General features: G+C 46.4%; 1 protein-coding gene across 1 annotated transcript in view; it reads right to left on the bottom strand.

Annotated features, from left to right (window-relative positions):
• Positions 1-26,894, bottom strand: part of CNTNAP2 (contactin associated protein 2) — a 1,160,842-nt gene that overhangs the window by 581,552 nt on the left and 552,396 nt on the right. Inside the window, exon 12 of the mRNA XM_037035585.1 lies at positions 2,295-2,414. Within this exon, the coding sequence (XP_036891480.1) occupies positions 2,295-2,414 (120 nt within the window). The remainder of the gene's footprint in view (positions 1-2,294; positions 2,415-26,894) is intronic.

Raw genomic sequence — 26,894 nt, 5'->3', positions numbered from 1 at the left:
GGGTCTTCGCAGGCCACCTCATGCTGCCATCCCCTGCTCCTCTTCAACATACATCTCTCGGAAATGGAGCAGCCCAAGCCAAGCTCTGTGGCGCCATGTTCTCCTAGCGGTGTCAAGTTCACGTTCTCTCCAGATGAAGGAAGGTGCTGACAGATGGCAAAAGGCCAAGCTGTGACTTACAAGGGACCCTGACACACGGATGCCCATAGCCGCCTGGAGAGACAGAAGACAAACATTCTCACTGCAGGGCGCTGTACTGTTTCCCTCGCTGCTCAGGCTGCGTCGAGAGAGCTGGGAGGAACTGTAGCCGCACTCTTGAAGGGAGGCATCGGTGACGAGGAGACCCGTGTTTCTGGGGGAAGGCTTCAACTCACAGAAAGGTCATCTCTCCAGAAAGCAAACGGCCCTTCGTTCCATGTGTTCTTCACATAGAAAGTGTATTCGTCGTGGTTTGGTTGGGTTGTCCAGGTCTTTTTTGAAATGCATACGGGCAAATAACTGGAGTAAATTCGTAACTGTTCAAGCATTGTAAGGGTGCTTGATTTGCTCTGAGGTTAGCAGCTGACTTCACTTGCTATATATATATATATATATATATATATACCTCAGTTACATAAATATGGGGGAGAGGGAGTGAGAAGAGAGGAAGAGAGAGTGAGACTAAAGATCAAGCTTCTTATAGACAGAATCAAGTTCTCATAGGTTATACTGTAGTTCAAGTAAGATTACAATGAAGGTGAACAAGCAAGTCCCCAAGTCCATGGACAAGTCCAACTAACAACTCTTAGATCACGCTTCCTGGTCTGTGAGTTTCTTCTCCGGGGTGCGCTTAGGGTTCTTGGCCTGGGAGGAAATTCTGGGGGTGGCAGCTTCCATTTCATCATTTTCTCTGGACGGCCCCCTTCCTACACATATGTCCTCGTCATTGTCCCATCTGTCCTGTGCCACAGGAAGCCTGGCTTCCTGGCATTGCCAGAACTTCTCCACCAGGGTCCACTCAGCTGTTTGGGGTTCTCAGTCCCGGCTGCACAATCCTAGGTCCACCACACACCTAGCAGGTCAAAGTTTCTGAGCCGGGGCCAGTAAGATTGTAAGGAAAAGAGGGGAAAAAAGGCTCCATACATGATCCTAAAGCACATCGGGCTTAAGAACCACTGGCTTCAAACACTTAAATTTGAATCATGCCTGAATGATATAAGAAAGGTATTTTACTCACTAATCCTTCAAAAAAAATAGCCTACTGCCTGTAACCTTTACTGAAAGTTTACTATGTGTTTGATAATATGCTAAAAGCCCTATGTAAATCTTATTTCTATTATGTAATGATGCTATGAGATAGATATTACTGTTAATCCATTTTACAGGCAAACATACTGAGGCATATTGAGTTTCATAAAGGTAAGAAGGTGGCCAAGATTACATATCTGCTGACTAATGGAGCCAGGATACAAACCCAGGTAGTCTGAGTAAAGGACCTCCCAGGATGCCTGGCACAGGGCAAACGGTCCGTGTGGCCCTCATCACCAGCAGCACATGCGATCACCACCCTGACCATCACCTTCCCCAGACGTCCACATCGAACGCTGACCCTGCCTGCAGCCAGTGAGCAGTGCACGCCTCGCCCTCTTCTCCAGGGTTTTGGAGGGCAAGACATTACCTGGTGTCTGACAGAAATGCGCTCTTGGAGAGCTGGACACCTCACGCACTGCTCTGGGTGTGTGCCAGAACCCACACTCTCATTCCACAGCCCTGGAATTCAATGTGGATCGGGAGAAATGCTGGCTTCTCTTTCCCGGCAGGAAGCCTCAGGTACATTTTGTGAAAGCTGCTGGGAAGCTGTGCCTTTGCCAGAATGGGATGTCAGCACCCAGCAGGGTTCCCTGTATAACCCCAGGGAATGGGGGGCGGGGTCTGGAACCCTCTGTGAGCTTGGCTGGCGTGGGGAGCCGAACATCGCGCTGAGCTTCCCCAGCCTGGGCGCCTGCAGAGGCTGCTTCCTAGTCAGCCGGACCTTGCTACTTCCCTTTGGGGGGTCTCTCCCACCACAGATTTTTTTACAGTGCTAATTTTTTATCATTACAGTCAGAAGGGAGATTTTTTTCAAAAGACACTGTCTGAAGGTATCATTGCTTTAGAAATGTGTTTCACCCTTTACCTAACGAATCCAGCCCCGTGTACTACTGTGTCGTGGGTTGTGATGAAAACACAGCACAGAAAAAACAAGCTGTGGGGATAGCACTGGTTCTCAGCACACAGAGAAGCAACATCCCCAAGGAGTCGCGCGGCCCCCGTACCTGTCATGTTGCAGTACACCTTCAGAGGCCCCAGCGGCCCGCTGCCATCAGGGTCAATCCAGTAGTAATTCGACGTCTGGCCCAGGTGTTTGTACGCCTCGCAGGACGGCTCGTAGATGGCTGGAAGGAAACGCCCGACATGAGCATCGCACAGAAGCCGCTCCGCGCACCAACGCCCCAGGAACGCCCCCAGCCCTGGAAACCGCCGCTGGGGACCGTGTCCTCTCACTAGACCGAGCGGCCTTTTCCTCGGCCTTTAAATGCACGATTTGGTTTTCACTCCATGAGCATTTCTGACCTAACAAACGAACATAATAAGTTTCGGCTTTACTTCCGGGATAAGTCTGAAAAAATCAATAAACTGTTCAGTGCACGTAAGGTTTGTTGTGTCGGGATTCGTGATCATTGAGAAAATATTTAGTCTATAGTTACAGCTATCACCTTCTTACTGCAAGGGACGTTATTTTTACAAGGAAAGTGTGGTCTACTTTGCTTGGCTATCAACTAAGAGATTTCTCTCTCTCTCTTCTCTCTCTCTCTCTCACACACACACACACACTTCTTTTGCATAGGTGTCTAATTTCCTGGATTTCTATTCTTCCTTTATTTCAGGAAGAAAGGAAAGAAATGTCCCTGCTACACTTAGTTACAGGCGCTTTGCTTACGGCTAGTTTTGTCTGTGTCGAAAGCTGGTATCCGTAATTGAATTACAGGTGCTTTCCCATTGTTTTCCTCTTTGTTCCCACGCTCTCGACACTTTTTCTCTCCTAGGAAACTTCTCCTGTGTTCAAAGGTAAAAGATGGACATTGCCATGTTGCCTTTCTCGTGAGAACTAAAATAGTATTGCAGAAATGCTTTGATGCCTATTAAATATTTTGAGGAATCTGAGTGACCTCTTTATAAAACTAAGAATTCCAGTCAAACTCACGGTCTCTGAAATGCAAGTCGTGGAGTTTTTTGGTAATGTGCCCCTGAACTTGTACGCCAGCATCTGTCATTTGTTCGGCTATGAGGTAGGACATCCAGTTCACGGACTGCCTTTCTGACCTTCCTCCTCCACCTCCCCCCAGGCCTCCCTCTGCCTTCCCATGGTTTCCTCTCTGCAAAGATCTTAGACCTCCAATGAAAACGAAAATTCCCTTTCATTTCAACAACAACACACTAGACTGAAACGATGCTGGAATTTTTTTGATTTACTTAGTCCTTCTTGCTTCCCTTCCTTCTTTCCTTCTGCACATAGTTACTGAGGGCCCAGGATGTGTCGGGTAGTAGATTAGGCGCCACAAACACAGCAGTGAACAATACCCAGTCAGGGCTTTTGGAGATGCGTTTGCTCTCGAATTCTGTGGGTGCCACTCCATCATGAAGTGCTACTGGAAGAGGATGTGGCCAGAAAGTTGAGCAGAACCCACACACCTTTTGTCTTTTTAAAAAGTATTTTATTTATTTATTTTTAGAGAGAGGGGAAGGGAAGGAGAAAGAGGGGGTGAGAAACATCAATGGGTGGTTGCCTCTCACATGGCCCCCACTGGGAACCTGGCCTGCAACCCAGGCATGTGCCCTGACTGGGGATCGAACTGGTGACCCTTTGCTTCACAGGCCCGTGCTCAATCCACTGTGCCACATCAGCCAGGGCTTACCTTATGTCTCATATAAGGATGAATACATCCACGTTCAATCTCCCAATTGTCTATTTGCATAATCAATCATGGTTACTCAAATTCTGAATACCATACCAAATGAAAGGTAGTGAGAAAGTCCTTTAAAACTTGGGGCAGGAAGAGGAACAGTTGGAGGGAGGTTTTGGCAAGAAAACTCCTTGCAGCAAAACAATAGATTCTAGAGAAGTGGTTCTGAACACGAGAGCATTTCGGGGTTAGTGCCATAGACCAGTTGAAAGATGACCAGCTCTATATGAGAACATGAGAAAGCATAAAGTAGATGCGTCCTGGTTCACATGTTTCTAAGAGCAACAGGACACGGAGACCAGATGAGTGTAGACAGGAAGGAAGGAAGCTCCGAATGCCCTAAACCCACCGTCTCTGAAAATAACAAATCCATTATTTGTCTTCGCTATCTCTCTCCAGCTTACTGTAATTTCTTTGCGAAGTTCAAATTCATCTGCAGGATCAGGTTCAAATTCTAAAGTCTCTTTGGCCAAACTGCCATTAAAACTTTCACCTTTCTTCTCTCCCGTTTAATAATCAGTCATTCTCTTCTTCCCCTGCCAATGCCCCAGTCATTTTCTTTACCATCTGGTATCTGGTTTACAACAATCACTGTAGCAGTCTGTGGTCATACCCAACTATCTCTTCATTCCCCCCAAATGATGCTTTTTTAATCCAACGTTACTCTAGCCTTAAACCATTACTTTCACAAAGTTCAAGGAATGTGTAACGGTTCTTCTGAATCTACGGTGTTGTATCCCAGGTCACGCTCTCTGCCTGTAAGGCTCCCCAAAATCCAGTCCATCTGTTTAGCACCCTGCCAAGGGCAGCCCTGCACTCTGGTCAGGGGAACTGGACACAGGAGACTGCTCGCCCCTGCTAGGGTTTCCTTCATCTGCAGTGGACCACAAGCCTCTGTCTCCACCTAGCAGCCTCTGCAATCAGAGTTAACCACTGGGGCAGAAGTGGTAAGAGACAGGGCTCTGAGGTCAAACAGACCTGGGCTGGAATTCGGACTCTGCAGAGGGCTGTTTACTTAACATTGGCAAACTTTCCTAACTTTATTTAGCCTTGTCCGGAGAATGGGTATTATAGATATACTGAATGGTGTCTTGAGATTTGGAGGAAGTAATGGATGTCAATTGCTTAAAATTATGTCTGGCCATGGTAAATATTTAACAAGTGGAGTTTTTATGATCGGTGCAATAATTATTGTGTAGGTCCTACTCACGTTCCTCCTTTCTTACGGGGACCCCCCCCCCCCCGACCCTGTAGTCAATATGTCTGTCTTTCTGTACAGTTCAGGCCACTCACTGCTCATCTCCGGCACTGAAATACTTCATTACAATCAGTTAAGGGCTTGAGTAACTATGAACTGGATTTCATATACAAAAGCTTTATTTCCTAACAAGACTGTGAATTTTCTTGAAGGGCGGGCCTAGAAAATGTATGTTTCTTTTCTACGCCATCTAATCTGACATGGTAGGAGTTTAAGGAAAGCTCTCAGAATGGAACTTAGCATGCACCTGCTCTTCGTTCTGGTCTGACTTTGACAAATCCTTGCTTGTCTGGCTAAGCAGGAGAAGCCTGTGCAGACGAGATAGGAAAAAAGAAAGAGTTACAGTGGTTTGCATGGAAAATCATGCCTAATTAATCGACAGTCATATGAGGNGAATGGTGCCTTGAGATTTGGAGGAAGTAACTGACGTCAATTGCTTAAAATTATGTCTGGCCATGGTAAATATTTAACAAGTGGAGTTTTTATGATTGGTGCAATAATTATTATGTAGGTCCTACTCACGTTCGTCCTTTCTTATGCCCCCCCCCAACCCTGTAGTCATATGTCTGTCTTTCTGTACAGCAGGCCATTCACTGCTCATCTCCAGCACTGAAATACTTCATTACAATCAGTTAAGGGCTTGAGTAACTATGAACTGGATTTCATATACAAAAGCTTTATTTCCTAACAAGACTGTGAATTTTCTTAAAGGGCCGGCCTAGAAACTGTATGTTTCTTTTCTACGCCATCTAATCTGACATGGTAGGAGTTTAAGGAAAGCTCTCAGAATGGAACTTAGCATGCACCTGCTCTTCGTTCTGGTCTGACTTTGACAAATCCTTGCTTGTCTGGCTAAGCAGGAGAAGCCTGTGCAGACGAGATAGGAAAAAAGAAAGAGTTACAGTGGTTTGCATGGAAAATCATGCCTAATTAATCGACAGTCATATGAGGATAAACTCTGGGTTTTGCATACTCACAACTGTAAGCCTACCTTTGCCCCACCCTCTAGGAAGGCACGACTGGGTGGTAAGAGTGTCATGTAGGTCACTACTGCATTTCTAAGGAAGCACGTAAGCACCTCAAAGAGGGCTCCCCACCTAACCCAGGTAACTAAGAGCAGATGTGGACGGCACGTGGTGAGGGACAAAAACGCTCTTCTCTTTTTCTTCCATCAGTGACAATTATTCAGCTTGCCTTCAACCTAGGGCAGGCCTCCTGGCTGCTATTGCCCCACCAAGGCATTTCAGTCCAACTTTGTCACGTGTGAAAACCACCTGGCGTGCTCGTGAGGACAGGGGTTCCTGCCACCATCAGGACCTCCTGGTTCAGCAGAGGAGGGCCTGCAGTACTAACAATTTCCCAAGTGATCGCCGGCCCTGCTGGTCTGAGAGTGTTTTGAGAGGGGTAGCTCTCATCTTGGGGGAAAAAAAAAGGTAACTCTAGAACAGTGGACCAATTGTTTATTATATTGAAATACAAATAGAAAAAGCCAGCCACCAAAAGGCAGTGCAGTTCACCTGTAAATAAAATAAGACTAGAACACCACCTCCCTTCACTCAGAATAACAACAATGGAATGTGATGCAAAACTGTAAATGCAAATGCAGTGTCAAAAGAAACATACTCGGGGGAGTTCGCAGGAAAATATTTAGAAAGGAACACAGTAGAACAGTGATAATGATTATCTTTGAGTAGGAAGATTATGGATGATTTAAACCCTTTCATTCTTTTCTGTATTTTTCACATGGTTTATAATGTGCATAAGTTACATTATCATTTAAAACACTTGCAAAAACGTGTATTTGGGAAATGGCTCTGAGGTAAAATGGCAAGGACAGCTGGGATAGTAAAAAATGACATTAGTTTAATAAGTGAATAAGGAATCAAGAGATTTTCACTCAGATCTCTTTTTCTGTCATTTACTACATGGAAACTTCCGTGAACTCGGTTTTCTCAACTGTAAATTGAAGGCAAAGATTATACCTCCCTCGCCAAGTTATTGTAAAGATGAAATGAAATCCCACACTGTGTAACTAAGGAACACTGGGCACACGGAAATGTTAATGCAGAGAAGGAGCTGACCCCAGCCTTCGCGGGGCCTGCCTCTGCCCAGGGCTGGGTTGCAGAATTTTGCACACCAAACTGGAGGAGACCACGACGGAGCGCCAGGGAACTCTGCCAGGGAACTCTGCGGAGTCCTAGCTGGGTGGCAGAATTTTGCACATCAAACCGGAGGAGACATGACGACGGAGCGCCAGGGGCCAGAGAAGAAAGAGAAGGTTCCGAACCAGTCAGCTGAGTTTAGCTAGCAGATTGCCAAAGACCAGTGCGGAAACCCGGCTGGTGGCAAAACAGACTCCTTAAGTCCATTGGTTTACAGGTGTTGCCGCTTTTCAAAAGTTTGCTTTACGTGACTGTCACTTGGCTTTTGCAACCGACCCTGACCTTGCATGAATGCCTGTTTTTACTCACGGAAGGACATCCCGAAAAAGGCCAAAAGGGAAAACAGCACTCAGAGTTTGTGTTGCAGTGAGCCTGCAGAGGCGGGGGGAGGGGGAGCACCCCGAGGGGCGAGAGTGGCCCCCTCAGACTCCCTCCCTGGGAACAATGCTCAGCACCTCAGCATCACGCCCCAGGCTTTGGACTGTGGCTGTGAGCATCTGGGCTTTATTTCCATCCCTGCTGTGCATTCGTTAGTGCTCGAAAATCATTGCTGTGGGGCTTTACGCCATTTTGACCGACCAAGGTTTCATGGGAGCCTCCAAGACTGTGAGGGAAACCTGCATGGGAAACGTAGTTTTTCTCTGTTGCAACTTGCAGGCCCAAATATAGGGTCTCATCATCTTAACTAGATCTCAGATACTCAGAAATATTACCATTGAACACATCAGACTGAATGGCGGAGTAGGTAAAGAACCAGGAAATGATAAATCCTAAATTCTCACTCGTTTTCATTAAACAATGAAGGCTGTCTGTGTAACATCGTGCTAAGGGAAGCGGAAAATGACAAGGACTCCTGTATTAGCTTCGTACAGCTGTTGTAATAAATTAGCAGACAATTGGTGGATTAAAACATAATATATTCATTGTCTTGACAGTTCTGGGGGTTAGAAGCTGGACATGGGTTTCAGGGGGCTAAATCCAAGTTGGAGGCAGGGCTGCGCTCCTTCGGGAACCTCTAGGAGAGAATCCAGGTTTTCGCCTTCGCTGGCTTGCAGAATTTCTCTGCCTTCCTTGGCTCGCAATCCTGTTTCTTCATCTTTGAAGCCCGCAGAGGTGGATGGCGCCTTCGCCACACTCCCTCACTCAGATTCTCTGCTTTCATGGCTACCTTTCTGTGTTAAGGAGCTTTATGGTTACATTAGGCCCATCCAGATAATCCAGGCTAATATCACGGGACGGCCCTATATTGATCATAAAATTCCTTTGCCACATGAGGTGATACAGTGGTAGGTTTCATGGGATAGGATACAGGCATACTTTGGAATGTGGTGGGGGCATTATTCTGTCTATCACAACTGTATAATAATAATACATGAAATAACTGCTCTACTCAAGAACCCATTTTATTAAACACCCCATGTACTCCCAGTGCTGGTGATTAACGAGAGATGTAGTAAGCAGAATAACAAAGGTGGAAAAACAAAGTCGAACCTCAGTGTTGAACATGAACAGTCAGTCCATCGGTAGAAGACTAAAGAACACGTGCCTCGGTGCCCTCCCAGCCCCGGACCCAGGCCACCAAGGTCCTGGGCTGCCTGTGCTCACACGCAGACCCAGCTCGGGGCCCCGGACGACAGCCAACGCCCAGGCAGAGAAGAGCGAGGGTTTCAGAGCCAAGATGTGCAATGGGCCTCATGTATTGGGAAAGTGAAGGGACGGCTGGAGGAGAGGCAGACCGTGCAGGAGGGGGAATGTCCAAGAAGGAGAACGCCCCTGAGCCTGAATTGCCGCAGGGTAGGACAATGGCAATAGATTTAGTGAGCAGATGGGGGTGATGTTTCAATGAATTCATGGTGGTGGTGTTTGCAGAAACCAGGGTCTAAGGAAGGGATCAAGTTGGTGGAACGGGGCGGGGACCACACTGTCACAGGAGTTTGAACCATGAAAGGAAACAGGCAGAAGAAAAACTGATAGAGATTACGAACTTCAAGTGAGAAAATAGTCTTGTTTGTTTTTTGTTTTTGACTTTTCTTCTTTTCCAATGTGTAAGATTCATGCCTTCCTTTGAATAGGACTATTTCTGATTAGAAAAAGAATTTAAACTCTTTGAATGAATTTTGAAAAAGTAGCAAATAATAAAAAAGAAAGTAACTTATTTTCCTGTCTCCAGTCACAAACTTGGGGAACTTGCGGATCTTGGTCTATTTGAATGCCAGGTCCCTCTTTTTCCTTCTTTTTAGCCTCCTTCAAGGGTATGACAGGTCACTTCAGGGAGTCCCTAACCCCTCACTCTCTGCCACCATGACAGTCCATTTTAGATTCCTGAGAATCTGAAACCAACACTTTTGTTTGTTGATGAAACTTCACCAGCAGTGAATTTCACCAGAAACATCACTGGCTAGACTCTGAAAAACAAAACAAAAAATACAGTTTCTTATCTGATTAGCAAAAAAGAGACCTTGCCATGTTCTTTTATTTGTATTTTTGATTAATAGTTGAAAAAAATTATTTTCAGTTACATGTTGGAGACATTTCCCCCCTCACAGCCCTCCGAAAATACCATCCCCGCAGACACCTTGATTTCTGACTTCTAGCCTCAGAACTATATGGCGATATATTTCTGTTGTTGCCCCGTACGTGGTGCTTTGTAACAGCGGCCCAAGGAGCCCAATACAGGCACTTCCAGCTGCCAGCTCACTGGGTCAAGGTCTCCTTCTATCTGCTTCGGAGCTTTTTCAACTTTTTATATGGGTGATGTGGAAGAGGACTCCTCATCACGTTCCCCCATTTTAAGAGAGAAATATCTTCCTGATACAGCAGCTACTTTTGGTCCATTGGGTGCAGAGGCTTACTCTGAGGGCTCTGCCCGGGGGAGCCCCAGACCACTCTCCCCGCCCACCGCCACACCTCATGCCCAGAGAGAGGCCACTGCGCATGCGGCATGCATCCACTGCGCATGCGGCATGCATCCACTGCGCATGCGGCATGCATCCCCGCATCCTTCATCCCTCCTGGTCCTGCCTTCCACAGCACACAGGTTGCTGGGAGTGGACAAGGCTGGTACACGGGAGAGAGTTCGTTCCAACTCAACAATGAACTCGTACCTAAAGTTATTTTTGGAGCATCCTAAGTAGTCTTTTCCTGCTTGTGCAGAAAGGGACAAATTCACTCCTCATCATCGGATACAACATTAGAAAGAAGCATACAGTCACTTGATAGCTCATTTGTGAACAAATACTGTAAAGTGACATTTGGGTGTGGCTAGTTGATGCATGCCCTCACTTCCCTGGTCTCTTACACGAAGGTGACTGACTCCACACTCAGGGAGGCTTGCTGTAGGAACCAGGTGACAAGATGCTGAAAAGGAAGATCGGTTTACTGCAGCTCTGTCCTTGAATTAGTGAAGAAGCCGTCCAACGGCAAACGTGGATATGCCAGAGAAAGCCAAACGGGAGTTCTCGGCCCTGGAGAAGGGCCCGGAGTGCATCTGGATTGGTGGTGCTCCAAACCGGACTGCGTCCAGGGCCCTTCTTATTCCGATCCCTCTTAGTAACAGAGCCACCTTCTGATTTTAATCCGTCTATAATCCACCTTGAAAAATAAGTTTCTCCACTGGGAAGAGATCCAGGCGAGGGCAAAAGGAGGTTTCCAGTTGTGAGTGCACCAAACACAGAGTTTTCTTCGTGCATTATTTACTTGTTAATTGTTGTATTATTTGTTATCATTAACCTGCCTGTGCCCACTCCTGTATTTCTCATTTGAAGCGATGAAATGGACTTTCTGATCACAGGCTCTCATGCATTTCGTTGGAGAAACGAGCTCCCTCAGAATCTCACTATTCCTGCTAAGGTGACACTGAAGGACCGCGGAGCTGGACGTCCAGGAGACAGGAGTGTCCTTGAGACCCATCCCTGGGAGAGGTCCTATTGTAGGACAGTGCAATTATTTTTAATTAGTACACATGTAAGCTTTACAATGACCCAGTCCTCATTCACACTTGAATATTAACCTCATACATTTCTGGTTTCATTGGATAATGTTTTTAAGCTTGGGTAAATGCCCTGACCACATTACCTCTCCTAGGAACGATTTTCTCATTATTGGCACACAGCAAATGATGGCGGTGGAGTATGGGTTTAAACATGGATATTCTGCATGCTAATATTATGCCATGCTCTTTCCATGAAGGTTAACTTCTATATAAGATGTTATGTATTTCCCTGGCCAGGTAGCTCAGTTGGTTAGAGCTTCGTCCTGATACACCAAGGTCATGAGTTCGATCTCTGGTCAGAACACACACAATGAGTTGCGTAAACAAGTGGAACAACAAATTAGTCTTGCTCTCTCTCTTCTTCTCCCTCTAAAAGTCAATGAAGAAAAAGATGTCATTTATTACCATCCTCTAATGGGTTCTTTTGCCTGTTCAAACCTCAAGGGAAATGGGTAATTTGGAAGAAAAACAAAGTTTTGATTTTTTGGGCTCTTATGTGACACATCAGTCCTTCAAAAAAAACTTGTTTTGAAATCAGAGTAAAAATCTACATTTATCATTTCATTTCTACTCTGTCTCTCCCCCATTCCGATCCCAGGTCCGCCTTTTGCCTGGTCCTCCCCAAGCCTGTCCAGTCTTTACACCGGCTCCAAGTTTCTGCTGTGCAGGAAACAATAATCCACACTTTTGCAAGGACAGCCACAAAACTGCAACTCTGTGTCTCTATGTTCTCACACCTGCCATACCCCTTCAGGACGTTACTACCCATTCTTGGTGTTCTTTGACCGTGACCCCACAGAACGTCACACTGCCTTGTATTGCAGGGCCCCGTCTCTGCAGGCTCTGCTTGCATTTTCTTCATTATTACTTTGGACTTGTAGAAGATGAGGGGGCGGGGAAAGAAATCTGTAAACCCACATGGGCAAACCACAAACGCAAGCTCCCCCCATCTTCATGGGTCTCTACAGCGGAGCTCGGCAGACCCTCCACACGACTCAGGCCCCGCAGGCGCTGTCTCTTGTTCCATCTCCTTAATCCCTGGTCCTGTCTCTCACCCCCTCACTCTCATTTGCACTGGGTCTCAGTAATGAGAATAAGAACATGGACTCGGGATGGGTTACCACCTATCTCCCCTCTCAAATTCTGCATGAAACAGGTCCTTTTTCCTTCCTAGCGCAGATTTACTTATCGATTGACTGACTGATTGGATGATATCTACTAAGGTGACAACATGCCTAGTGATGTGCTTTTTGCTGAAAATAAAAAGTCTGAACAGAATTTGTTATCCAATATAGGAGGAAGACATGTTGAGAGAGAGTGGACCATTTGCCAAGTATTGCAAAAGAGATATAAACAAAGTTCTGGGAGACTTAATTTTTTAAATTTTTATTGATTTTTACAGAGAGAGAGAGAGAGGGAGAGAAATATTAATGTGAGAGAGAAACATCAACTGGTTGCCTCCTTTACACAACCCAACTGGGGAATCAAACCCATGACTTAGGTATGTGCCCTGACTGGGAATTGAACCTGCAACCTTTTGGTGTCTAGCACAACGCTCCAACTAACCGAGCCATCCAGCCACCGCTCAAAGAGCTGGGAGACTTTAGATGAGGGATTGGTTTAGGTGGTTTAAGACAGTCTGGAAAGGCTTCATTTGTGAATTTACTTTCGGTTGAATTTTAAAGGATGACGAAAAGTTTGCCAGGAGGAGGACCGAAGGACCCTCCTTACTGCTCCTCCCAATGCGGTGTTACTCCATGCCAGTCCTCTGATGATGTGAGATAATGATTTTCTTGACTTTCCTTCTCTTTTTGTTCCCCTTGGTGCCATCTTCTCTGTGTGTTAATCTATACTGATCTCCTCTATCTTGGCTGACGAGAGAGAGAAAACCAAACAAGAACATGCGCATGCTGCCCTCCAGTCCTACGAAGAATCCAACCTATGGGACCGTCCTCACCACCTGTACGCTGTCAAGAACACCCTGAAAAACCCGCCACATTTACCTTTATAACAGTGGTACCCTCAGAGGCAGGTCCAGGCATTCTGGGGCCTCATGTCGATCCATTTTGGAGACTCAATTTAAGAAAGAATATTAAGGCAAGTGAAAATGTTGGCATGAGAATGGGCAGTTGGGAGCACGCCTGGAGGTCATTCCTGGATCAGGACACCAATGGTGACTTACAAGTGTATGGACATGATCACAGACCACACAGAGCCACTACACTCAAATTTTCTGTATCCCCAGATTGACTTCCCTCACCCACACGCCACAAACTCTCAGGCTATTCCGGACCATCCCAACGTGTGCTGGGGAAGGTCACGGTGAATAGGGGTGACAGTGTTGGCTTACTGTAGATAAGATAGCCTACCTTTATACATTTAATGTGAACATGTGACCACAGGGACACACCCTACCCAGGTGAGGGGCTCCAAAGCTTTACTCTTATTACCTTCAGAATGAACTCCCTCTGACTGACCCCGGTTCACAGATGAGAAAAACGGAGGCTCAGAAAGGTTTTGTCATTTAGCAAAGTCCCACAGCTGGTCAGTAAGTGGACACCTGGACTCCCACAGGTGCTCTGCCTTCACGGGTCCTGTGTCTTCTGCCAGCCAGCACCAAGTCCCGCTGCCCCACCTGCTTTTTGGGGTGCTGCTGACTTTTGAGGAGATCCAATGTCCCACTGAACAAATTCTTCATTAAAAAAAGGGAAAAACCATACAAAGGGTATCTATTTACTTTCAGGGACATGTGTGTTTGGTGGGGAAACACTTTCAAATGATAAATGAGAGTTTAGATAATTAGACTATTCCGGTGTGGGGCTGTAGCCCCTGTGACGGGGATTCTAATTAGATGTCACTTCTTGGTACGGCCATTTTCAAAATCAAGATATCTGTCGGAAAATCCCTCAGTGGCCATTCTTCACTAGTACGATTTCGAGGGACATGCAGAGCCAAGTTACCTCAAGGTCTGAAAAGCTCTGTGAGGAGATGGTGTCATACCGGCTCTCAATGACAGGCATGTCCATTCCTGGGGCCGAAACTGGATCAGCCTGCTTTATCTGCCTATTACCCAATCAGTCGCTGGTTGGTTTCATCTACATCGCCAGTGATTAGGTGGGAGACCACATATATAGCACCTACCACTGTTCCATTTCTTTCCCTTTAGCAAACACCGAAAGGCCACACTCATTTTCATCATTATGCACAATATGAGAAAGATAAAAATATTTTTTTTAAAAAGTTCTACGCAGTCTAAGATCAAATAGAAATATATCGAGTGTAACCAAAGTGGTGAATAATTCATGCTCTGCTCAGCATAGCTTCCTGCGCACAATCAAAACTTGGCCATATTGATTTCTTGCCCAGTGCACATCCAGTGGAAGCTCATTGACCTGAGATCATTCGCAAATACACCGTTCATAGAACTATAGAATTTCAGAGCTTGGGAAGACCTTGGCATCCTCTAGTCTAGCTCTCTCCCTGTAAATAATTATAATAATTATAACAGCCGCAGCAGCTACGTGAGCTCTTACTGTGCGTCGTATTCTTTGCTGAGCGTCTGGCATGCAATGTGCATTCTGATTTTCATAGTCATTCGATGAGGTCGGTATTATTCTTTCTCTTCATTTCCCAAATAAGGAAACTGAGGCTGTGAGAGATCAGAGTAACTACGTTGGCTGCATAGCGTGAAAGTAGAAGCCAGGACTACATTTGAACCCATGACCTCTGATCTTTGCCACTCTGTTATCCCAGCCCTGAGAGTCAAATGTGTCGTACATCTTCCTAAGTCACTCATTCATTTAGTGTCCACTACAGACCAGCACGCGGGTCTCCTGTCTGTTAGACATGACCTCTGTGTCTCACAAACCCCAACACAAAGGAACAGATGAGAACTATTTTCCTTCCCTGAAGCACTAAAGCTCATTTCATTTTAAACATTTCCAGTGAAAATCATTCTAAAAGTCACTGCACATTAAGTTTTCTGCTCCCTTAAACACTGCATTAAATATAATTGCTATTTCTTGCTGATTCAGGTTTCATAATTACTGACATCAATCACTGTATGACGCTGTAGCAGCAACATGATACCCTCACCAAATGATCCCAGAAAACTCAGTTTCACTGACTTGTTGGTTTCCCTTTTTTTTAAATCAACCATGAGTCCTTATTAAATTATTGCTTAGGATGCCATGCTGCTATTGTGAAAATTCTAACTGCACTTGTTGCCCACACAGAAATGAAATCACTCTTAGTACGTTATGAGTTGGGAAGCAGTACAGGCAGACTGGGTGATGTTAGAAAAATGAAGTAAAGCAAATCTGACCTCTCGGTCAGTGTTGTCTTCCTTTGGGAGGTATTTTTGCTTTCTGAGGGGTAAGGTGGAGACAACCAGGGAAGGCAGGGAAAGGGCTGTATAAACAAAGGAATGGGGTGTGTGAAGGCTCACAGGCAGAAGTGTGATGCCTGCTGGGATGGGGGTGTTGCTGGGCATTCAGAGTGACTGGAGTCCATAGTTCAAGAGCAGCCAATAGGAGGGATTGAGAGTAGAATCAGTCAGGACCCGTTTGCAAAGAACTGTTGCTTTAACTACAAGACTTTGACTCAGCCTGAGAGTAATGGGGAGTACTGGGGGTGGTGGGAGGAGTTTAAAGAGCAGGAGAAGATGACCAAATTGGATTGAAAGTTCCCTCTGGCTAGAATATGAACACTGGACATGAAAGCGCTAACAGTGGAGTCAGGAAGACCAGGTGTAAGGTCGCGGCACGGTTTTCAAACAGGACCCTCTCAGTAGGAATCGGAATCCTCTTATCTATAACAAGAAGGAAGGAGTGGACAACACCTAGGACCACTTTCAGCTCCCAGACTCTGTAATGCCATGGTTTATGGTTATTCCCTAAAACCTGGTCAATGCTGTGCAAAAAGTAAGGAAAGAAGGAAGGAAGGAAGGAAGGATGGATGGACGGGCTTTGACTTGACCTTAATCCGTACTTGATTTCAGCTGGAAGTGGATATTGTCACAGCACTGGAGTCATAAAGAAAGCAACTGTCGCTGGCTTTGTAGACTTTTCTGGCATTTGACCTACTTTCCCGGTCTGTCCAAATGTAAGGATTTATAATGACAGGAGAAAAACACACCACAGGTCAGCACTCCAGAATCTCAGTTTGTTTGCTCATCTAATAATATTCTGAGATCATCCCTGTGACTTCCCAGTAGGGTGCTAGGGAGTGGGCAGTGCCACATTTAACCCTGAACTCCAGGGCCAGAATAGTACACAATAATTACCACCTATTATAATGTTAGTTATTACCTTCCCCAGGACCATTACTATGGAAACAAACAAGATAAGTAGTGTACTAAAGATTAATGGGAACTTAGCTTACTTTTTGGGTGTGTTTGTATATATATACACACACATATATGTATATATGTATATGTGTGTTTGTATGTGTGTATGTATCCTTTGGTTTGCAGGCCCGCGCTCAATCCACTGAGCCACACCAGCCAGGGCTTGTGTGTGTACACACACACACACACACACACACACACACACATACAGACACAGTTTGTCCGGAAAAAGTCCAGCCATTGTTAATATAACGAGAACAGTTTGCGTGACATCCATGCACCCTGGCAGCCCAGGAGAGTGGACTGGAATGTGCCTGTGTGAACAATGACAACTGTACTATTGTGGGGGCAGTCGATGCCACTGAGCGAGCATGTGTACTGTGTGGCTGTCACATTCAGAATGAATGAGTAGGGCAACGAGTCTGCATCACATTTTTCATGAAGCTTAAACATTCCTCTGTGGAAACTATTCAGATGACTCAGAAGGCTGCAGCTATGGGCAACTGGGGATGGGCAGCTTCGTCGTATATTTGGAAGGCAAAGTACTCCGGTTCACCACCAGTGAATTTCAGGCAGTGGGGCAGAACGATGACGGGGGTTCCTTATGGGCCATGGCTTCCCAGTTGCCCCCAAGGCAAGAGCATGCTGCTGAGGCGTATACCCGAGTGCTAACTGCCAGGGGCTTTTAGGACCCAGCGGCAGGCAGACTGTTGGAGGGTGCAGGGAGTTTGGGGAAGATCGCCGCCCAGAAGAGTGAAAATAAATCCATGAACGATCCTCTTTGGTATAGTCTGTTATCAATTCACCAACTGAAAAGGAAGACAGGCGTGATGTGCACAGAGAACATTTGGAGAAGGAGAAGAACATTCCCTCTGTTCACGGTGAAACCTGTAGCTGATGAGACCAAGTAGGAGATGAGTTACAACAGTCAGGCAGGAGCCGGCGTAAAGATGGTATCATGCCTTCCAGCTGGGGATCAGTGACTTCTTCACCCTCTTTTCCTTTGATAATGTCAAAATACAAAAATTTCAAGCGTAGGGAGGCAGTTTCTCTTTTACTGACTCACATGGCTACTATCGCTGTAGCAGACATTTGCGAATGATTTGAAAAAGATGCACCTTCAATACTTGCCTGCAGTGAGGACATTTTTATTGCTCAACAACCACACTTTCTTTGCTCAGCTTTCTTAACCCCCACTGCTTGACCTTCTGATTCCCTTAATTTTGATTTTCTCTCTTCTGTCTTAAATCTGACTGTCATCGTTTTGAGGCGTTGTCTGTTGTGAGGTCTAGGCACTCATGTCTGGAAAATTAGGGTCGAAAAAGAATCACTAACTCACTTTCCTGGGAGATTTCCAATGGTCTGCGAATGAAATTCTTGAAATGGAGATCAGAAGAAATTATGAAAGAAACAGGGACGCGTATTCCGGGAATCTCTGGTTAGCCTTTAGCATGGGCTCCACGCACAGTCAGGCACCATGAGGAAAAGGAATAAATGTTAAAAATACTCCTTCCTGTCCACCAGTAGCACATTGGACATGAACCCTGAGGCAAGACCATAAACTAGGACCTCTGGACCCTGGCAAACTGAAACCCCACTGGAAGAGGTGCATATGTCTCTGTGAAAGTGTTTAGTTATTCATGGAGTAACAGTGGAAGGTGGGGGTGGGTAGGGTAGGGGAGAGTAGTGGGGGGGATGGGGACAACTGTAACTGAACAACTAAAAAATAGAAAAAAAAATCTCACTTGATCTTCAGATAAATTCCCAGGAGTAGGATCTCTGGGTCAAAAGGCAGATCTGTTTTTGAGGTACCCCCATACTGCGAATTCAGAAGAAACAGCATCCCTACATTCACTGCAGTGTGATTTCTCATCGCCAGGATGTAAAAGCAGCCCAAGTGTCCACCCATAGATGAGTGGATAAAACAACCAGGGGTCAGTTACACAACGGAATACTACTCAGCCATAAAAAAGGAAAAGAGCCGTTACCCTTTGCGACAGCATGGATGGACCTAGAGAACATTATGCTGAGTGAAATAAGCCAGCCAGGGAAAGACAAACACCGTACCATTTCACTCATCTGCGGAATCTGATGAACAAACTGAACTAACAAGCAAAATAGAGACAGACTCCTAGATGGAGAGCAGGCTGATGGCTATGGTGGGGATGGGGGGCGCAGTTTGGGGGTAGGGAGATCAAGGGAAAAAGAAAAAGAGCTCACGGACATGAACAACAGGGGTGGGGCATGTGGGGAGGTGGAAGAAGGTACAAAGTGGACCAACGGTAATGGAAAAAATACAATGAAAAATAAACCATTAAAAAAAGTCACCTTCGTGAGCCCAGTTCCTCCCTGACTGGATCATACAAGCACTCAGTTTCAGCAGCTGTCTCCCCCACTGCCGAGACCAGCATGAGTGGACCCCCTCTTCCCGTCTGCCTGGACCTTCCCTTCTTTGAACTGCTACGACCAAAGGCTGCCTGGGCTGTCGTCTGACGGAGCAAATGGGAAGGGAGAGGAATCGAGAAACACATGGTTTTGGCCAGGCCGGCCCTTACGCCTTGTACACTACGTTGCCGGAGACCGAGGGAGCCTGCTTTTGCGGACAGACGGGGATGATTGTTAAATGACTCTTACTGTTTGTGTCATTGTGACCATCTCAGTCCTCCCCTCCCCCCACACCCACCCACAGAAGGATGCTGTGGGCCAGCCGGGGAGAAAGGCGGGCACAGAGATGCAAAGGAACAGAAGTTACTACAATACTTCAACATCATTAGCTCCATTACGGTGCATAGCTTAGAACTTGGGGGGACATATGAACTCTTAATCCATAAGCAAGAACACCAAAGAAACGAAATAGTAATTTCACGGCAGTTATCTTGGATTTGAGGGACTTTTAGTTTCCTCTTCTCTTTTGAAATGGTAGAATATAATCATGGGAGCACGTCCGAGTCTCCCCGACTGCTCCGTCCACCTCCTCATTTCACAGGAGAGAAAACGAAAACCCGTGTGGAAGGTCCACGCCACTCGCTCTGTGGCGCAGACAAGAAGCCCATCTCTGACTCTGTTTGCAGCTCGACGCATTTTTCTGGTGTACTTTTCATCCTACTCTCCACTAGCTGATATTTACACAGATGCCGGCCACCGGCCGGCATCCGCTGGTCACCGAGCTTAGTTCGGCATTTAACCAGCCCCTGGGTGTTTGCCGAGTGCCAGTTGTTGGGTCAGAGGTGGGATGGGTCTGGGGGGCATAGAGGGGACCGGGCTTGCTGGGCCTGCTGAGACGTCTGCCTGTGCCACTCGAGTGTATGTGGCTGACAGGACATCCGTATTCCTCGTCACGTGCCTGGAATCGTGGAAATTGCACTTCTAGGAAGAGGAAAGCAGCAGAAGGCATCCTGAGGAGGCCCTTAGATTTCAGGACCGGGACGACGGGGCAACAGGGTGAGACTCTGGTCACAAATGCGTGTCCCCGCGGCGGGGACTGTCAGGGTATACCATCCCCACCCTGGGGGAGTCTCCTTCCTCATCTTTCTCCCCCTGGATGCAGCATGTCTGCACTTCCAACTTTAAAAGGCTCGTCTTGGCAATAACGGTTTAATTTTCATGAAATCCCCCAGTGCTGCCCATCTGCAAAGGGCTCCGGGCTGAGCCGTTTTCTGGGCAACTGTCAGGGGTGCCAGTCAAGTCATACAACCCTCAGCCTGAGCACACTGTCAGCCTCCGGAACAGGAGCAGGCCCTGTCTTTGTTCTCCGACAGGGTGCTGTGTGCCCTAAGGAGGCGTGGGCCAAATGAGATGGGGTTGCACCTTCTTAAAAAATATAACTCTAAATGGTACCATGGCAATCAATGTAAAAAAAAAAAACCCAACTTTCTGTGATTCTTCAGTTCTGTAGGTCTCCTCCAGCGATTCCCAGCCTCGGCAGTGCTGACATTGGGGCTGGATAAGTCTGTGCCCTGGGCCTCCCTGGGCCTGCTCAGACGTCAAGCAGCGTCCTGGGCCCCTCCCTTGAGATTCCAGCAGAAGCCCTCCGCCTCCCCCTCCCCGAATGGGACAATCACAGATGTCTCCAGATGTTGCCAAATGGCCCTCAGAAGTCAAAATCACCTGGGTTAAGGATGGGTGCCTAAAATCCAGGTTGCACTCCCTGTTCATGAAAACTATGTAATTCTAAAAGCTGCAAAGTTAAGGGCAACGCTGCTCTCCTAAACCACCAAACAGCTGGCTCACGGGTTACCTGGGCTGCTCTCTCAGCTTCTTCATTTACAAGCGATGGTAAAAGAGATAGGGTATAATGCCAGTTCTAACTATATAGTTATACTGTAACATCTATTATACATAACATACAATGTATCACATAATATGCCTGTCACATAGTAACTGTAATATTAGTTACACTAGTACTAACATGCGTATTGCACAACTGTGTCCACAGTGCCTGCTGACGATTACCACCAGCACAACTGGAGCCAGTCCGACTGTGACTGTGACTAGAACTAGTGACCCACTTAGTACCAATTCCTTTACCTGGTGTCACTCAGGGGACGGGGTAGAGAGCATGTGGTTTTAAAAAATACTAGTGAAAGTTATTTCTTTAAGCATGAAGCTTATACATGGTATCTCCTTTTTTGGTATCTCCTTTTGGACTTGTTAGCAGACTTGAAAAGACTGAATTCAGTTTTACAAATATTATACGTTTATCTCTTTTCTGCACCACTAAAAATGTGTTTTCCTCCTTCAGTTCATCCCTCTTTCTCATTTTCAATGAGTTTACAGAAGTTAGCTCTGGGGAGAATTTGCTCTGAAGGCTTCAGCTCTTCCCTTAAACCCTTGGAGAGGATGGCACTGCCCTGGCTGATGTGGTTTAGTGGATTGAGTGCCGGCCTGTGAACCAAAGGGTCATTCCCAGTCGGGGCACATGCCTAGGTTGCAGGCCAGGTCCTCAGTAGGGGGCATGTGAGAGGCAACCACACACTGATGTTTCTCTCCCTCTCTTTCTGTTTCCTTTCCCCTCTGTCTAAAAGTAAATAAATAAAATCTTTAAAAAAAAGTAAGGAGTGCACTATTTATCATCCCTTTACCCTCTTCTATGTCCCCCCACCTTCCTTCCCCTCTGGTCATCACCACACTGTTGTCTTTGTCTATGAGTTTTTTTTTCTTTGCTTAATCCCCTCACCTTTTTCACCTATATAATTTTATTAACCAATGTCACCCCCAGGAAATTCAATAAAAATTTTTTAAAAAGAAAGGAGGGTGCTGATGTAAAAATAATCAGGTCATGATTTTTTTCACAGCTTTTGGTAACATTTCGGAATTTTCAGCACAGATGACACAACATGGTTATCTGGAGCTTACGAGGAGAATGAAAATCTTTATGGTGACTTTTCATTCATTTTTTTAAAAGGTAAGAATAAGCCAAAGCCCTAAACAAACTGGACTCTAGCTGTGGCTTTGTCCTCGTTGCCTGCGTGGAGGTGGACACACCTCTTAAACTCTGTTGTCCAAAGTATCCTCATCAGTAAGATAAGAGTGTTGGCCTTTTGTCTCTGGAGTCCTTAGGAGAAACAAACGAGGTAGTTCGTGAGAAACTGCTTTAGGAATTCGAGTGCTCACTGCAAAAGCGACGTTCGAGTCTTGTCACCCCCACCATCCTCATCACCAGGAGGGATCCCCTGGCTGTTCTGGACACCACTGTGGACCCGGCTTGGATAAGTAGGTGGACGACGATTGGAAGGGAGACAGCTACACTATAACCCGACAGGGAACTCGCCACCACCGGGTGACGCCTACAATTTCCTAGCCAATGAAACAACTTTTCTGTGTCCAGCAACATAATGGAGCATTATAGAAATAGTCAGGAAAAAAAAAAAAAAAGAAAGAAACCTTTTATCCAGTGCACACCATTTCATGCTGTGTACAAAGCAGCTAAAATTGCTTCCTTCTTGCCATTGGTAATAATAAAATTGCCTAGGCATCCGATTTTTATTTTATGGAAATCTGCAGCCCCGACACATGAAAACTACACAAAGGATACTTTGCTTCTGTTGTTATTAACCTTGACTCCCGGGTCTTTGTTTTGGAAGACGCTGGTAACGTCACCGGAACGGCTGGACTTCGTAAACAGTGTCACTGGGCTCAGGGACTAGGGCTGGTTTTCTGAAAAAGCCACAATATTATGTTGCAGCTTCATGATCACATCCCAAAAGGAAGAGCCCTTGTGTCTGGTGTCAACTGTTGACTTGGTGTGTGTGTGGCGCAGCGCCTGGAATATGGTAATGTGGATGAATAAATGAATAAACGATGAGAGGAAGGGAGGCAGGGAGGAAGGATCCTGTGTTAATAGGCTGTGTTCCCTTTGAAAAGCCGGAATGGATCACCAGCACCTACGGAAACATTAGTCAAAGAGATTCGCTAACTTTCCTTTGCACTGGGAGAGGAAAAGCTCACCTTGTCGCTGAGAACCACGTGGATAAAAACAATCCAGGTTCTCCAGGGTCACGTTTCAGGACGAGATGCCATGAACGGCAGAGACCATCGGATCTCAATGGCGTAACGGAAGGTGCCGCTCTACACACGCTGTCCTGCTCCGTTTGATTCCCAAGTGCACACAGTTCTTTTCCATGTTAAGATCAGCATCACTTTCTGGCACAGTGTTCCCCTTCCTGTCCTAAAAAGCAGCTTCGCCGCTGGGACCCAGCTCTGCCCTCCTGTCTGCCTAGCAGCTCCCAGATGGCAACTGTGTTACCCGGGCTGTTTGGGGCTCGTCCAATGAGCGTCACTCAAAAAGCACAGGAGATAACCCCGCCCGCCCCCCACGTGGTTGTTTGGTGGGCCAGCGGTCTGCTCTGGCTGGTGTTGTAGGGGATTTGCATGGAAGTTAATTCTCCAGCTCTCCCCGGCCATTCCTGCGGGGTTTGTATAATCTGGCTACTCCTGTTCACTTGGGTCCTCTGGGTCCCTGCACTGGGAATACAGAATTGTCAGAATACAAAAAAGTAAAAAAATGGTCAGTCCCTGCACTGGGAATACAAATTGTCTTTTACTGACAATTGTCCACCTCTACCCAAGTCAGTCTTCCTTGATTGGACCAGTAACAAGATAGAGGCATGAGAAATAGCAAAGGCTGGTCTATCTGTGAGCGTGTGTGAGAGAGCAACTATGTGTGAGTAAACATGTTTGTGAACGAACATGTGTGAGTGAATGTGTGTGAGACTGAGTATGCATGTATGAGTGAATGTGTCTGAACGTACATGTGAGTGATTGTGTGTGAGAATGAAAGTGTGTGTGTGTGTGTGTGTGAAAGTGTCAGTGAATGTGAGTGTGAGAGTAAATACATGAGTGTGAAGGAGACAGAGAGGGAGACACTGGCACACGAGAAAAGTGGGATGACAGATGGAACAAGAGCCTTCGGTGTCCTAGACTCTCCCTGGGCCCCTCCCCACTCTGCTGTGCCAGGACTCACACCTGTGCCCTTAGAAAGCTGAGGTGGCCTTTGCAAAGAAGGTCAGGTCCCTGCAACCCAGCCCGTCCTGATGAACACAGTCAGCCTTATGGCTGAGAGGCCTGTAAATGGGGAAACCTAGCTCTTTTGCCCCCTATCCCTTCAACATACCCCTGAGTTCAGCTGCACATGAAGCTACTTCAAGTCCAAGGACAGCTTCCCACCTCAAGCACCGGCCTGTCTCCAAAGACCTTTTGGGCTCAAAGCACCTCTGCTCAGCCAGGAAGTGCAACGAGGTTGTGTGCAAGAGCAAATATTCTCACAGCCCAGCCTGAGATAATGGGGGGCAGAGTCAGTGAGCAGACACCCCAGCACCCCCAGGGACCAAAAGGCTTCTTAATGGCTCTCCAGGGGGACCAAGCCCTGGCCAAAGATGGCAGTTGCTGGTCACTCACGTATCGACGTGCCTTTCATGACTTTCTCCCAACCTCGTCTCGTGCCCTCTGCTCCCCAACTGGGGCTGCCCTGGGTAGCCTCCCGAGTGAGCCACCTCTAACCCAGTCCCAGGTTTGGAACCTGCTTTTGGGAGAACCCAAACCATAACAAAAGGCATTTCCGGTCAGGAAAAGGACTTCACGGGGGGGGGGCGGTGGGGGCTAGAGAGTTAGTGAGGAACACCTGGCCCTCAGTCATGTGTGTACCTGGTCTCTCCCGACACCAAAAAGTAAGAAAACTCGAGCCATCACAACAACTTCTGCTGTGTGACATGGCCTCTGAGGCTCTCGGTGCACTGACTATAGTCTTTGACAAGACGTTTAGGGCGTATTTTAAAGACTAGCTGAGAGCTTGCATTCTTCAGGGGACTTTTATGCATTTCTTTGTGAGAAATGCTACTGTACATGCTTATATTTTAGAACATGGGTACTCTCTACCAATGGACACTAGACCAAGAAGACTTAAGCGGCATTTCCAACTTTGCAGTATTTTACTTTTTAGAACCTGGGGTATGATGTCTAAGACGTCTGAACCTTGGCTTCCCCAGCTATAAAAAGTGAAAACAAAGACCCATCTTGAGTAATTCATGGACCTCAGAAGAGGAGAGCGTTCCACTGGTTCAAGAGCTGATGGAGTCTGAATGATGGGAAAAACTTAATTTCTGGTCTACATTTTAAGGGGATAAATACAAGTGCAGGTGAAGCAGGAAGTTCAAGAAAAAAACCCACAAGCTATTTAGAAATATCTTCATTCTCTCTCTTACCACATTGGCACACTGGTGCAAAAGCGTTAATATAAGCTTATGATTTTCCCCTCTTCACAGGTTACGCTAGTTTTACCTACTCTGCCTGAACTCAAAGAGGTTTTCTCTTTCATTTAAAAGTCTAATTGATTTGGTGAGCACATCCTAAAATACAACTTAGAATGTACTGACCTATACGCGCCACATTCTAGTTCTTCCTTACGGCTGGGGCTGAAATGAACATTGGCCGTTAAAATCATGACCTTGTTAAAAATCATTCCTTCAAGCAATGTGCACGAAGCCATTATGAGGGTATTCAAGTTGATTATATATTTTTTCTTAAAGATGCCACTTGCCACCAATTCTCATGAGTGAGAATTCTCACGAGTGAGATGTTACCTCAAGCTTGATATCTATATCCCAGACAGGCTGATTATAGGACATTTCCCATAGACAACTAGAACATTAGGGATAGAAGGGATCACAGAGACCATTTTTCTCTACCTCCTTAGTTTTCAGGAGAAAAAAAGGAAGCCCAAAGAAATGAAGTGATTTGCCTAAAGTCACACTGTGAACAGGATTCAAACCCGGTCAAGGACCTGACTCCTCTCAAACGCTTTTCAACCTTTGCCGGAGCATGTCCCTTGAGCCCCTGCCACCCCCAGCTCCCCCCCAAACAGGTCTCTGTTGTAAAATTATTTAGCAAAAAAGGCATGTATTAGAATATTAAAGAGATTGAAATTGACGTAGCTTACAATATGTTTACTGAAGCAACTTGTTCATTGAGAATTTCCTTTCCCCTCCACCCCATGCAGAATTCACTAACATAGTCTCCCCTAGCGTTAAGAAGTGCAGCCCTGTTAGAGTAAGGCTTGTACGATCAAGTTCAAAGACTGAAGGTTAAGATGCCCCAGTTTTTATCACCAGCTTCTGCCCACCCACCCACCCGAGTGCCCTGCCAGCCTTGCACGTGCTCCAGACACACCTGACCGGTTTCACTTCCACCAAGGTGTCTCGGTACCATTGTCACATGCACTATTTTCTCTACTTGGAATATGTTTCATGGGCTTTGAGAGTAGTTTTGTATTCCCTCTCTCTCTATACACATACTTGCCTCTGTCAGTTCTTGTTTTTCTATCTGTTGCAAGCGCATGCACACATACACACACACACACACACACACACACACCCCACTTGCCATTTAGAATGCCCTGGTCAGCGTGCACTCCTTGTTCCTTTGACCTAGAAGAAAATACAACCATGTCAAAGCTATGCCCCTGTGGGCCCACACTCAGCCTCCTTCTGCTCTGTTGGAGCCATTCTGGTCGGAGAGCTGCCAGGGCCCGGCAGCTACCCTCGTCCATCCCTTTGACGGCATCTCTGGCGGGCATGGGAGCAACACGCAGGGGACAGACTGTACCAAGGAAGGGTTGGTCCTTGTGTTTTATTTTTCACATAGCACATACGTTTTTCCA

The sequence above is a fragment of the Sturnira hondurensis genome, unplaced genomic scaffold (genome assembly GCF_014824575.4).
Source record: "Sturnira hondurensis isolate 20B ecotype Veracruz unplaced genomic scaffold, ASM1482457v3 Scaffold0022464, whole genome shotgun sequence".
Classification (NCBI taxonomy): domain Eukaryota; kingdom Metazoa; phylum Chordata; class Mammalia; order Chiroptera; family Phyllostomidae; genus Sturnira; species Sturnira hondurensis.
Note: the sequence above shows the minus strand (reverse complement) of the source record. Positions and strands in the feature narration are given on the sequence as shown.